Source organism: Agelaius phoeniceus, chromosome 2 (genome assembly GCF_051311805.1).
Source record: "Agelaius phoeniceus isolate bAgePho1 chromosome 2, bAgePho1.hap1, whole genome shotgun sequence".
Classification (NCBI taxonomy): Eukaryota; Metazoa; Chordata; class Aves; order Passeriformes; family Icteridae; genus Agelaius; species Agelaius phoeniceus.
Genome location: NC_135266.1, coordinates 39,205,281 through 39,220,407, shown reverse-complemented (window position 1 = coordinate 39,220,407; position 15,127 = coordinate 39,205,281). Strand labels below are relative to the sequence as shown.

Below are 15,127 nucleotides of genomic sequence, written 5' to 3'. Positions count from 1 at the left end.
GATGACTAACTTCATGCTTGAGAGAGAAATCCTTAGCATAAGCATCTCACCTGCCTGTATAAGATTGATTCCATTACAATTTTAAAATTGCCCTCAATTGTGTTCTTACATAGAATAATTGGGCTTTTGCTATCAAAAACATGTGGCAGCAAGGACGTCTGGGTATATTTTAGTGTCTGGCCAAACAGCCTGGATCTTTGCACTCAAGTGTGACACATCTTTTGATGTGAGGGTTACTTTGCTATAACTCATGTGGCACAACCACATAAATAGGTATTATTCCAAAGGCAGTATTTCCAGTTGTGTTTACTCAATGAGCCAAGAATTTATTTAAAAGCTTTGGCAGTTTAATAATCACATGACCATAGTTTCACAGTTCCTTCTAGACAGGGAGGACTCTATTTGTCTTGCTGAGAAAAATGGTGACTGTAATTTCAAAGGTAGCATGTTGCTTCATTGGGCTGTTTGTTTGTTTTTAAACTAGCTACCTCTAGTCATACATAACATCTGAAAGCTCTGAAGTACCAAGATGTTTATCCTTACCAAAATTTCTATGACAAAATCAATTATCAATATTTTCTTTATAAAGAAGTGTTTTTAAGCTCATCACTTGGACTCCTGGTGATGTTTTTGTGTGGCAGAGGTTATCCAGAGAATGAAAGATACAGGTGTTAAACCTAGTCACCTTTTTTCAATTTAAGGTCTTAACATGAAGACCAGTCTTTTCTTATTTTTTCTTTCTGTTAAGGAGTCTGCATTTTTGTGCTCCACCACTGCTCTGTAGAAAAGATAGTCATGGCAGATAAACATGCATACATTCACACATGCTCTTAGGAAGAGCATGGGAGGTGACAAACCAAGTAGTTTGTTTTGACTGATTTCATTGCCTATGGAAAGTTTAAGCACAAGGATGTAGCGAATTTCAGTCACAGTGAATGTAATGTAATAAAAAATATTAAAGAAAACTGGTACAAATGTAGAGAGAGTCTTTTCCAGTAAGATGCACAAAAAATCCAATACCACTGCTGAATGATGCAATTTCTTCCGACCCATAAAAACCAAATCCATGCTCAAACTTAGTTTCTGGTCCATCCAATAATTATTTAATAAAATTGTTTTTATAAAGCAATGCAGTTCAACCTGTAACTAGGCTGACATCATGCTCCTTTTTATATTCAAAATATGTCAGAATATTTAAATCCTGACATTGAATATTGTATAGATAAGTGAAGCAAAAGAACATAAATGAATGATATGTATTTTCATGCAAAGGTATCTAATGATGCATCAAACTCCAAAGTCCCAGCTTTCCAGCAGTTTAGTGAAAAAAGACAGACAACCTCTGAGGTCTGTTCAGCCCACACAGGACCTGAGTCACTCTGCAGAAGTGCCTGTCTCTCATGATAGATTACACACAGAGCTCAGCAAAAGCAGGCTTCCAAATCGATGCCCTGAATACTTGCAATACAGATGTGTTTTCAGAACTTCTTATCAGAGATTTTACCTTTGTATCTTCACTCTTGGACCTGTAGGTGTGCAAATATATAGTAGAAAAATATTTTAGAAGGCACTTAGGTTGAGGTCAAGGGTCTAAGCAGAAAAGTATGTGATCAAAGTCAAATGCTTGTGGTTTAAATTGCCATCTTTCTGCTCAGATGTTTTAATTCCCAACCAATTGTAACTTTGCAAGTGGCTAAAATTCTGCGAATGTTTTCTCTGGATAACTTGACTTAGTCTTCCAAAGTGTAGAGACCTAATGGCATTTTGCAAGGATAAACTGGGCTCAGGACCATATCCTATACATTGTGTGAATAATTTCAAATGCAGATTTGTTACCTCTTCCTGTCCCTAGTCAGGAAGGCTTGTCAGCTGAAGGCTTAGTCACACCATGTTTCCAGAGCTGATGTCAATATGCAGTCACATTCTTCTTGCTGTTTCCAGCTGGGGAGGTATTAGCCTGTGACATCATTTCCTTGCCCCTAGTGTGTAATTCTGTGCCTTTATTTCCAATTTCAACCCACTTTTACTACTTCAGTCCTTCAGTTTGTCAGTCCAGTTATTTCTGTATGATTTCTCATCTTCACCTCTCTAGTGAGTTTTTACAGGTTTGTCATTGCCAAATGTTATTTGTATTATCTGAACTTCATTGTCAATATCAGTAAAACACACAGAGTTCCAAAAACATCATTTGAAACATAGCCATACATCCTCTATTCCAGTAATATGCCTTTTTGTCCTAATATTGTTTCCTTCCTTTAAACTATATTGTGATTCTTTGGCATTTCTAGAGCATTTTTTCCTTTCATGGGAGGCGTTGTGTCCAACACATATGATCCTATCACATGCATTTCCTATGTTCCTTTTCTAAGAATATTCATTATCTCAAACAAGATATGCCAGGTTATTTTGGCACAATGATAGTCTATTTTGGGGTAAAGCTGTTATTCATTATATTCCATTTTCATTACTTCAGTGTCTGTAGCTATGCAATGCTTCATAGTTTATTTCAAATCCTGGCACAGCTCAGGAGGTAACAGGCAATTTTTTAATGTTGTCTGGATCATGTACACTCCTTTTCCTTAAAAGAAATAAAAGCTAGGTTTTACTTTTCAGACCCTAGGTTTTACTGATTGCCAGCCTGATAGATTCATTAATAGTCTTTGTTGCTGAACTGCCCTTTTTATGTGCAAGTATTTTAAGTACTCTCACATGGAGGTTATGAAGTCTTGCCCTCTTGATCCAAACACTTCCTTAAAAATAGTTTTATGTCTTTGTTTTCTTCTCATCTTGGATGAGTAATTTTCATTTCCAGAGAGCATGTCATTAGCCACACTGCATTTGCTACTGGTAGTCAACATCCCCATATTAGTTTTGCTTTGGACTGCCTGTAAATTGTCTTTAATCCTAACTGGTTTTTTCTGCTTGGTGAAACCACTCTTTTTTCCTGTTTTCTTTTTATTTGGATGATGAAAGTACATTTTAGTACTTGAAAGTTTGCAAGATCTGACCCTGCCTAACATTTTCTGTTCTCACTTTCTTCATATATTTTCTACACATCTGACAGTTTTCCTCGCTTATTAATTTTATATTACACCCTAAAAGCTTTCTGCATAGTCCAGATATACTCTCTGACGTGACTGCTCATCTAGTTAGAAATGGAGCCCTTTGTTATAAAATGTTTCTCCCATTGTTTGAAACTGCAAGTTTTTCACAGTCTTCAGACAGCCTTTTTCTTAAATGAATTATTACTTTTTCTTGAGTTTTCCTTTTTTTTTCTTTTTTTTGTTGATGTGTTGTTGATGATGATTTTTAGTGGATTTCTGATTTATTTGTGTTTAGCATTTATTTGTGTTGCAGTTATCTTTTTAAAAAATGGAATGAATGTGTCATCACTTTGAGATACTGCTTTCTTGACCAGCAATTTAGTGAGGTCTTATACTTCACTTTTCTCGTGTTCTTTGTCACATCCTCAAATAACTGTGTCTACCTTTTATTGCTAAAATTTATTTTTTGGGAAGTTGCAATCTCACCTCATAGCTTTCATAGTGATAGTTACTCCTTATTTACTATTTCATAAATTTATATGCTTTCTAAATAATGCAGAAATTTATACACAACAAATGGGATCCTACAAAAACCTCTCTTAAAGAAAAGGGTTTTTTCTATTACCCACTAATTCTGTGCTTTCTCTAATTTTCTTACAGTTTATTGCATACTTAGTTTGTACTTCATCACATCATTATTTTTGTCTTGAGGAAGGCAATAGTATTGGTACGTGTGGGTGTGGGAAATAAGCAAAAAGGGGATTCCTATGTCAAACTGACTTGCAGAACAATTGCATTATCCATGTGACAGGGAAAATGCAGTGAGGTATACAAGTTATTGCAGGCAGTTATAGCCCTCTACACTTCAATATAGTCCTTTCAACCAGATTTTTGTGCAGAATATTGCCATTGCTCTACAATTTAAAAAAAAAACCCAAATGGCACAAATTATGAAAATCGTGTGCAATCTTATAAATTCATACTAGTTAGATTCCCGACAGTTTCTTTCAGTTGCATGCAAATGATCTTTCATTATGTCTCAAAATTTTATTAATTTTGGATTTTTGGTGTTTTCTTGTTAATTAACTCCTCTGCATAACCTCTTTCATGAGAATATTCTATTCATTTTCTTTCAACAGACTGCATTGCATTTTAAGTGAAATTATTCATTTCCTTCATGCATCATGTGTTAGATTAGTGCATCTCTAACTGAGAGAGGTTAGTGCTGCTGGACCATTGGTAATAATTGATTCAGAGTGGTTTCTGCCTTACTCTGTCATTTAGTCATGGGAATGGGAAAATGAGTCCTACTTTTATTAGAATATCTTTTCTTCACCAGCAGACATCAAACTGTTAAATCACAATAGTGCCTAACATAGAGAATGCAAAGTCATAGTGACAAGTAATCCTTCAAAGGAAGGAAAATTGATATGTTTTTTCTTTACATTTTTGTAAGCTACCCTAGGATTTACCACCACTTTCTGGATTGGCTTTATGCTGTTGTCTGTCAGTGAAGCAGAGTATTCACTAGAGTAGGTTTTATTCTGTATTTTATGTCCTTTTTTTTCTTTTACTTTACCAATGGAGAGTTATTCAGCAGTTTTTAAGATGGCAACTCATGTTTTGAAACAATAACTAACATATTCTCTTATGTTTTTGCTTTATGTTTTTTGCAGCTATTGAACTGTATCTTATCTTAGGACCATGTTGGAAGGCAAGCGAAGTTTTCTTGAGCAACAAAAGAATTTTTTTCTAATTAACAATTGTCATTTACAATAGTTATTTAAACTCCTTCTTACTGGCAGCAGACTGGGCTTGTGTTTTTCAGGCAGTTGACTCTAACCAGGGGAATAGATGTATTTAAAATAGACTGCAATTAGATTCTGGTTTTAAGATGCATTGATAGGATGGGAATATTATGTAAATCAGATATATATTTAAAAGATATGTATTTTAAAATTTAATTCTCTGTTTTGAACGAGATGCAATTGTTTTCACATTTGCTACCTAAAATTGTATAGGAATGCTACAGAAAGAAGTACTAAAAGTTTGCTCCTGGAAGTTAGGGTAAAAAATGATACTTTGTATGCAACATAAATAGTGAAAATTGTCCAGCCTCTCATCCACCAGTGCCCCCAAGTCCTTCTGGGCAGGGCTGCTCCTGGTCTGTTCATCCCCTAGCCTGTGTTGATACTGGGGGTTGCCCCAGTATCACCAGGTGCAGTTCCTTGTTCTTGTTAATCCACATGAGATTCCTAGGGACCTTCTTCTTGAGCCTGTCCATGTCCCTCTGGGTGGCATCACATTCTTCAGGTGTGTCAGCTACCCCACTCAGCTTGGTGACATCTCCCAGTTTGCTGGTGGTGCACTTGATCCCTTTGTCTATGTCATTAGGAAGGTAATCAATAATAATCCCCTGAGGGATTCCACCTGTCAGGAGCGTCCTCCAGGACTCTCAGTGTGACCCCCAACCAAGTCCTTGTGCACCTAACACCTCACCCATCAAATCTATCTCTCTCCACTTTAGAGAAGGATGTTGTGGGCAACTGTGTCTAATGCACTACAGAAGTTCAGATAAATGACATCTGTGGCTCTTCCCTTGTCCACTGATGTAGTCATTCCATCACAGAATGGTAAAAGTTGGTCAAGCAGGCCTTGCCCTTGGTGGAGCCATGTGCTGGCTGTCTCCCTGCTATTTTTAATTGCATATGAACTCTGTTAAGTTAATCTGTTAGTCATATTCATTTAAAGATGTAATTGATGGAATCTATTTTAAAAGCTGGATAAGAAAATACCACTTTCTTAATGAGGAAAGAAGGGTCTTGACACACTCTTTCCTTCCTTTGCTAGGCCATGGAAAGTGTGACTGTGGGAAGTGCAAATGTGATGAAGGCTGGTATGGTGAAGCTTGTCAGTATCCAACTACTTGCAATCTTACAAGGAAGAAAAGCAATGAAATGTGCAAGAATTCTCAAGATATCATCTGTTCTGGTGCAGGTAAGATGTCTTTTGTTGCTTTTGATACCTTAGTGCTCTCCCAGTGTTATCTTGAGAGTCACTGTCATTTCTAACTAGTACTTTTGTATAGTGTGTTTCAAGAGACTCAGAGTAACTGTAGGTGAACTAAAATGTTTAATTTTCCCATAGGCTTATTTCTGTGCATATAATGTACACTGATTAGGAACACCTACTTTAGTACTGTGATTTATCCACAGCTGTTGTGAGTTGATGAAACTGCAACTGTGCAATTTATTTTCCTCATCAGAATGTTGTTGCAATGGCATTAACACAGGAAGTGATGTAACTTCTATCAAGTGTTTGTGTTTACAGAATCCAGAAATGGCATTTGCAAATATTTTTCCTGGACATTAATAAGCTATGCAATTTTTTGAGACACTTTAGAATTGTACCTGTGATTATTAAAATCAGTTGTAGAAGATGCGTTGAACCATTTAAAGGAGCATTTCCATCTTCACTATTCTGATTTGGTAACACTCTAATTGTTTAGTTTTATAAACATCCTAACTTAAATAGGTCTTTTCCTTGAAAAAAAAATTCAGAGGAAAACCAAATGGCATTTTAGAAGACTTTATTGAAGAATGGTACCATTTTAAAGGGCATTTTCTACCAATTAAGTTTTGTGCCCAGAAATTGCCTTCTGGTTTTTCCATTACATTGACCTCCAAGTGGAAAAATGTTTTAAGAATGCCACTTTTCCTCACCATTGCTGGTCTTTAATTTGTGTTGGAATCCACACATTTTCATACAAGTAAATTTCTCACAAGTTAGTTGCTGACATGAGCAAAAAATCCCAAGGGTTTGTGGGACTTGTTAGAGGGAAGGTAGAACAGGGTAAGAAACCAGTTTCTATTAGCATTTAGCATGCAGCACACTGAGTAAATGATACACTTAATATCTAACAACAGATGTATGAAACTTGCTATCGAGAGAGCCATGAGAGATAGCTAAATGAGAAACTGACTTTCAAAAATAAGTATATCTCCCTGTACTTAGTCAAACTTCTTAAAGAGCCTCTTTCTTTCCTTGGTTAGAAGTGGCCCCAGTCTTCACAGGAAAATGAACATAGCTTAACAGCCACTCCAAGTAGCTAAGGGGGAAGTGTTTGTAGCATCATGAGAAGAATAAATGGTTTTGCTTTTGCTGATATTAAACAGGACAGGAATTCCAATGAGACTGACTAGGGAGTTCAGCTAACTTTGATGGGCTGTATTTTGCCTTGGTGGGATTGCTTTTTGTTCTGCTACTAACACTCTCATTGAGGTCTGGGCTCTGTTTTGTAATTGCCAACAAAAGATAGGAAGGGATGGCATGAGCTGTTACAAACACAGATAATTATTTATTGTAGCTTTTTTCAGTAACCAATCAAGATCCACCTAAAAATTCATTTTTCTGACTTAGTTCCTAATCATTTGTCAGAACAACTAGGGTATCCTACCTAAACTGAAGTTCTCTATGTGAGCAATTTTCTCTTTCCCCAGTGGAAGGAATGAATGTTTTTATTATACACCAGCTCTCTGACCTGTTTAGAATCTCTGACCAGTATAAGAATCAATTTTCTGTTTTATCTTCTTTCCTGTTCAGGAATTATCTGTAATCATGACAGTTTTCTCAAAAATTGCATTTGTATTTGTTTACCAAGTATTTATAGCAAATAACTCTAGCTCTGTAGGCTACTTATGTTGTATTATCAGTTGTATTATCATTATTATTACCTTACTGTATTAGCTCTTGCATACATTTTTACAATTTACTCTTTTAGAATGACCATGTCTGTCACAAAGGCCAGTACTTCTGTTCTTTGGATTAATGTGGCATTTATTAAAAGTCATGCTATGCTTGTGAGGGTAAAAACATCAACTGGTTTCTGCAATCTTGTGTAATATCAGCATAAAACTTCTATGTTGGAGAACTTCTCTGATGCCAATAACTGTGTTTTCAAAAATACACATGGATGTCATGTGAGGAGTATGAATGTTGTGAAGTGAATTTAAAAAAAATCTGTACTTGCTGGCATAGTGATGCCATTGACTACTGAAACAACTTGTTTGAGACCACTGACCACAAGGCCCCAGTAATGTGATATTGCACAAAGTTCCCACCCTTTCAATTTTAATAAAGGTAGGGACAAGGGGGTTGTTAATATGAGTGGCATAGTAATACTTTTGTTTCTAATGTCATTTCATGTATTTGTGATTTTTTTTTTTTTTTTTTTTACTGTGGAACTCATTCGTACAGTTATTCATGATCTCAGGTCAGATAGCCTCTCTGAGGGAAAAGAAGGGTTTCTTCTTTCCCAGAGAGCAATAAAAGAATTTCTTCCTATTAAGGAGAGCAGGTCATGGAGGCAGGCAGCCACTGAGCTGAGGGGCAGCTCTCCTCAAAACCAAGGAGCAAATGTGTGACATGATGATGCGTGATACAAGAGAAATCTGTTTACAAATCCATTTGCATCCTTTGCTGCATTGCCTGAATGCTCTGGCTTTTCATTATGTCAGAAACTTTTTTGGTGGGTTTTTTTTGCTTGTTTGGTTTTTTGGGGTTTTTTTTTGTGGTTTATGCTGTGAAAAAAACCAGCTTTACACTTTGAAGGCACTTGAATGCTCTGTCTCTGTACAGCTAAGATTAAGCTTTTTGTTGGTATGAATAATTTCTGTGTCTGTCTTTATCTGTGTGGATGATCTTTAGATTTCAACCTTCTCAGAAATAAAATATGTACCATCTCTGACACACTAATTAAACTCTTTCTATAATCTGCAATCATTGGGTAATGTCTCTTAAATGTTTACAGGCACATGTCAGTGTGGCAGGTGCCAATGTGCTAACTCAGAAGAAAATGGACTGGTATATGGCAAATTTTGTGAATGTGATGACAGAGAATGCATTGATGATGAAACAGGAGAGATTTGTACAGGTATGTATCTCAGTGAGCTCAAGAAAAGTGAAGATTAATGCAGGCTATTATTTAATTGCATGGTTCTACAAAATATCTTTACTGAATGTATGACTTAAAATAAAAGTACCTCTATTTGCAAGACTTCACACTGCAAATTGTAAGTGCAAATTTCAGATGTAAAAATGAGCTAACCATAAGGTTAAAGAATGAATAAATCCTGTGACATTCTCCTCTTTTTGGGAGAACTGCAAAGAGAATTGTACATGATAAATCACTAAGGTAATTCATAGCTTAGTGTGTCTGTCTTCAGTAGAATATATATGAGGAATGTGAATGCTTTGTGACACAGATAAGAGAGAGCAGAATGGAGAACATATGGAAAAACCCCAAAAAACAAACCAGAACATAGATTATTAGGGTTTCTGTCAAGGAAGCAAAAATGAAAAATATCAGGAACAAATGTAGGATGATAACTCAGAATCAGGAAGATGAGAAGAGAAAGGATTCAATAATGAATTTCATCTGTGATAGGAAAGGCAAAAAAATAAGATGAAATTAACTCTGCTGATAGACAGAAAAGCAACCAAAATTCAAACTGTTCTTTCATGTCATTATAAGGCAGGAACCAGGCAGTCAAATATTGTGCAATACACACCATTTATGGCATTATAAATGCTGTTGCTTGTGTTGAGAAGGAGGCTTGTCTTTGAGCTGAAAGGTGCTAGGAACATTGTTCAAGATTCTGTCCATATGCCCACAAGAGTGTTCCAGTCTGCTCCTAGACTATTCATATCTGGTGGTAGTGCTTCCTGTGTGTGTGTTTCTGAAGAAAGAGAGTACTTCTGTAAAATCTGTCTTTTCCTCACACAGACTGCAAAATAAATTCTATTTACTTAAGGGCCTTTGAAGGCAAAAAGAACTTTTTTTTTTTTTAAATCCTGGGATTAAGTAGGGATTTTAAATGAGGGTATGCAGAATGGTCCTCTGAAGTCCAGATTTGGGAGCTCTTAGATTAGTAGAATTGCAACTATTTAATTTAAAAGCTTTATGCTGTGAAGCACATGGCACAGGTGCACACCTTAGCAGATGAAAATATTCTGGAGCTGGTTTCACCCAGACTTGAATGATGCAGTCATCTTTTTTGGGATATGTATGTATTGTTAAAAGAACATCTGAAAGATTAATTTTGAAAATAATTCTCCTTAATAAACTGGTTTAGCCATGTTCAAAAATCTTCTTGACAGAGGGGAAGAAGAAGGGAAGCCATATACAATGTAGTTGGTGTGTAATAAATCAAGATGTCCTTACTGCAAGTAGCTGAGGAGTCAAGAACACACAATGTGTTATTAGACAGGCCAAGTATGTGTCCTACATTGATGTGTAAAGCTGTGATTAAATTTTAATGATTACAGTCTTCAAAATTTATCCATAAAGTAAAAAAAAAATAAAAGTATAAAAATTATGTTGTCAGTTAGTGTTTATTGATTAGATTTAATCTATGGTTAAAGGAAAACTGGCTCTAAAATAGAGGGGAAAAGTGTAGTTTAGATATCTTTTGTCTGATTTTATGTATTGATACATGGACTATAAATTGTTTCTATTCTGAATCTAGCGGTAAAAGTTTTTAAAAGATCAAAACAGTGAAATTGTTAATGCCTTTTAAAAACTTGCCTCTTTCTCACTGTACAAAATTTGTTTTGGCTTAAGGCCATGGAAAGTGTTACTGTGGAAACTGTTACTGTGAGGCTGGTTGGCATGGAGATAAATGTGAATTCCAGTGTGACATCACCCCCTGGGAGATCAAGAAGAGATGCACATCTCCAGATGGCAAAATCTGCAGCAACAGAGGTGTGTCATTTGCATGGACCTTCTAGACATGTTTATATAGTTGGCTTTTATTTCACTCTATGCATTCTGTACAGTAGGACATAGATTGTGTTTGCTGAGAGTTTCTACTTGTTCTCACCTATTTCAGCTCTGCATATACACTTCCAACTGGGTAGTTACCTGTGTTTAGGTATAAACTTACACATATTCACATCCACTTCTTGATTAAGTAAACTCAAGTTGTTCTCATTCTTTATTTTTGTAATAAGACTGAGCAGGATAATTTGTTATTTAGTATATATTTGTTTTGGTAAGAGACCTGCCTTGCAAAATAAATATTACCAGATTTTTGACTTTGAACAGATTGGTGCTGTAAGGTCACAGAACTGTATGTCAATCACTCTTAAAGAAGACTTAAGACCCACAATGGAATGTGGAAATGGAGAATGGGGCAAATGAAAACACAAAGCATTTAATTTCCACTACAATCAAAAAAACACCTGTGAAGTGTTCAGTAACAATGCTGAGGAATTGTATAAAGTTCACACAGTTTTTCTAACTACATAAGGTTTTATCTGCACACAGTTTTGGAATTTGAATTTTACTTTATACTTCTGTCTAATTTTTTGCCATTTTTGGAAAAAAAAAACCAAACACAAAATAAGGTTGCTTTTCACTAGCTGCTGTGAACAAGGAGTTAAAAAAATAGGGTGTTCTTTTTGGCAATAAACCAGAATAATTATAAAAGTACATAAGCAAGAGTCACATAGATACTTCTCTTAAAAGCATCTCTACTGGCAAAACCTGCTGTATTGTGAACACCCAATCATCCTGAGAGCATTTAGAAACCTCTCTTCTCATAATTAGGCTCAAATTGAAAGTTTGGCTCAAATACAGAGATCATGTAGGTTCATTCAGTCTCAAGACTTCAGCATAAAATTTTCATGTAGTTCTGGAAATAATAGGTATCAAAGTGTCATCATATCAGATGCTTTCTTTGCACTGAGAAAGTAATTTCTTGGCAAAGAATTTCTCGTCAAAGCAAGCTTTTAATCAAATTTGAAATTTTAATGTGTGATTATTTCTTTAAACTAGCATTGCAATAGGAGAAATTATGTGAATAGCATAGCTGATGCTCTGAGTAGCTGCAGCCTCCAATGCAAAGGTACATTTGTGTGATACTTTCATGCCTTTAGCCTCTCATCTATTTGTGATTTTATCTTCATAAGAGTTCTGTAGGCTTCTGACAATGTGAAGTTGCTTTCCAGCAAAGTATTTCTGCTCCATTTAGTCCTACTTACCCAGTTTTCTGTGTTTATACATCTGGTGATATAAGTACAATTCATCTTGCCAGTCTTGAGCCTTCTAAAAATCAAATATTGAGACTAACCTTGCTACCCACCCTCCTTCAGTGCTAAGATGGATAAATTTTTCTTATCTTTTCCCCTGCACTATCTAGTCAAACAGTTTAGACCACATGTGAAAATTTAGATTTTTAAACTTTGATGAGATTATGTTCTGCATTCTGACATCAAGGACAGCTGATCTAAATTAATTTGAAGTTGTTTCTGGGAGGATTAATCACTCTCCAGAGGCATTTCCTGGTTTGTTTGGTTGGTTGGATGGTTTTTTTCTTCTTTAGTAATGCCACTGAATTTTGAAAACATAAAAAATTAGGCACAAGTTTCTTGAGGGCTGTCTCAGGGTTCTTAGCATTATATAGGGCTGTAGCTCTTCCTGCTCATGTCATGCATGCTGGGTTGTGTAAACCTTCTCCTTTTATTAGAGAATGTGCCCATATCTAAGTGTACTGTTTAGTCATCCTGTCCTGTTGTCCTCAAACACATTATATTGTTTAGAGCAACCTAAATATGATGACAAATGTGTTGGCAGAGTAGCAGAAGGTGAAGCCACTCTGCAAAAAATGAACTGCATGCATTCAGTAAGGTCAGGCTGCTTCTATGAGCCTGTTAGCATCTCAAAAAATGTAGTGAGTGTGTTGCCCTAAAGCATATTTGGATTTCTGAATAAGGAAATTTGTTGTTGTTGTTGTTGATTGGGGGTTTTCGCTCAGATTTTCCTAAATAAGTAGGGTTCATATTCTCTACATATTAGTAAAATATGCAAATTTGTTTTCTGTTATTCACATTTCTTCCTATTGTAAGCAACAGGGTGTGGCCCTGAATATTGACTTGGGAAAGTGGAGGTGTATCCTTTCATGTAGATCTGTGCTGCTGTTCTTCTTAGGTAAAGAATTACTTCCCAGACATTTTCAGCTGTGTTAATTTGGATTCTCTTGTTGTTTACATGTTTATGCTTTAACAACCATTAATTATCGCCTGTGCCCAAGCCCAAGTCATTTAAACAGAATTGATTTTTATTGTCATTACTGACAGGGCAAATTACTGTTGATGTCAAAGATGTACAACTGTTCTGTGAGCTACATTTCTTGTTGACTCCTAGCAAGGCTCAACAGCAAAAAGAAACATGAACGGGAAGCCAATTTTTTTGTTTAAAGTATTGCTACTAAATAACCATAGAAGGTTTCAAATCATAGAAGATGAGCGCACACTCAAGATTATCACTTGCAGCTTTGAAATTGCATCTCTGTGAGCACTGAAAATTCACAAGTGTAAATTCCTGTAATCAAAGTGCTGTTACTCTAAATTACACAGTTAATCTTCTATCTCTGTCTTTTTTTTTTTTAATTGTAATTTTTTTTTTTACATTTTTAGGCACATGTGTATGTGGGGAATGTACATGCCATGATGTGGACCCAACTGGAGACTGGGGAGATATTCATGGAGATACTTGTGAGTGTGATGAAAGAAACTGCAAAGCAGTGTATGACAGATATTCTGATGACTTCTGTTCAGGTAAGGTTTGTGTGTAAAGGGGACTTAGGTGTAGTTTTATAAAAAACCTTCAAACTGGTCTAATCTTCCTCTTCCCTAGTACTCCAATTCTCATTTTCCTATCTTAAAATATACCAAGCTTGGGGGGAAGGAGGGAGCTTGGAGGGGGCTTTTTAAATTAAAGACATAATTATGTATTTTTTTCCATGCCATGTAACAAAATCCTATAAATATTAGATTCTTTTAGGAAGAATCTTTTAGGTTCTTCTAATACCCCTGTGTTCACAGTAACCTAATGAACTGGATAATGGTTGAAAATTTAAAATTTAGGTGTATAATTTTTTGGGAAAATTGGAAAGTTCATTAAATCGGACTGTGTTCGTTGTTTCATTTTGTATGGCAGAGTGATAGATGATAATAAAGAAGAAGAAATTCAAGGAAGAGTAAGTAAATGAGTCAATGAAAAACAGTCCCCTAAGAATACATGAGACAAATTGACATGAGACCAAGTAGGGCATCAATACTTGAAAAATATGAATATGTGGCCCAGCTGCTCTTCTGTAGCTGTAGCCCAGACTGTACATCTTAGACACATCCATCTTCCTTTTTCTTCCACTTGGACTTGAGAGCATTATATCCAAAACAATTAATATCCATCCATCCATTCATTCATCCATCCATCCAGCCATGGTTTTGCAGTTTAGATGTTCCATGTATCAGCTAACAAAAGCTGAGATTCTGAGAGAGACTTTGCATGCAATTTTGTGTGAATACTAATAAAGATGGTAACACTAGGTGGGAGAGAAGGACTTTGTTCAATACACAGCATGCAATTTCTGCACACAGGAATTCTGCAAAAGCAAATGAATGTGATTTCAAAGTGACTTTACAGATTGGAGGTTGTCAGCTTCAGTGCATCCTGTAAAAACCTGGTCTGGCCTAATTAATAACAGGAAAAATGCAGTCACATCAAGGACAATAATGTTGTCATATATTTTCCTCCTATTCCTAGAGTTAGATATGTCCCACAGAAAGATCATTGGAGTTGTCTGTAATAGAGAAAGAAAGCTGAAACCAGCATGGTACATTAAATGTTCAGCTTTTTCTTTGCCTGTTTAAAAAGTTTCTCAACAGTTGTGGGGCTTTTTTTGTGTGTTGTTTTTTTTATTTTTTGCTTTGGTTTGGGTTTTTTTGGTTTGTTTTTAATAAATTTAGAGGAATCACTAGCTAATAAAATGGGGGGAAAAGAAGCTATTCCAAAAATCTTCAGTGACTTAATTTACTAGTTACTGTTCAACCACTTGCAGATATTATATATTTATTTAAGGATTTGTTTAATGAATAAGCTGGAATGATGTAGAGCTGTGTGCAGTCACAAAGTCATGAGAGCAGCAGGAAGATTGAGTTGGTTGTCAGTTTTTGAATGTATCACTGTGTTGCTGTCAGGGATTTTAGCACTCAGGGACTGATCAAAATATCAGCATCAG

The 15,127-nt window shown here is 35.8% G+C and overlaps 1 protein-coding gene across 1 annotated transcript in view; it reads left to right on the top strand.

Annotated features, from left to right (window-relative positions):
• ITGBL1 (integrin subunit beta like 1) overlaps positions 1 to 15,127 on the top strand; it is a 128,374-nt gene that overhangs the window by 48,750 nt on the left and 64,497 nt on the right. Inside the window, exons 3-6 of the mRNA XM_054627869.2 lie at positions 5,895 to 6,041; positions 8,854 to 8,976; positions 10,666 to 10,806; positions 13,521 to 13,661. Of these exons, the coding sequence (XP_054483844.2) occupies positions 5,895 to 6,041; positions 8,854 to 8,976; positions 10,666 to 10,806; positions 13,521 to 13,661 (552 nt within the window). The remainder of the gene's footprint in view (positions 1 to 5,894; positions 6,042 to 8,853; positions 8,977 to 10,665; positions 10,807 to 13,520; positions 13,662 to 15,127) is intronic.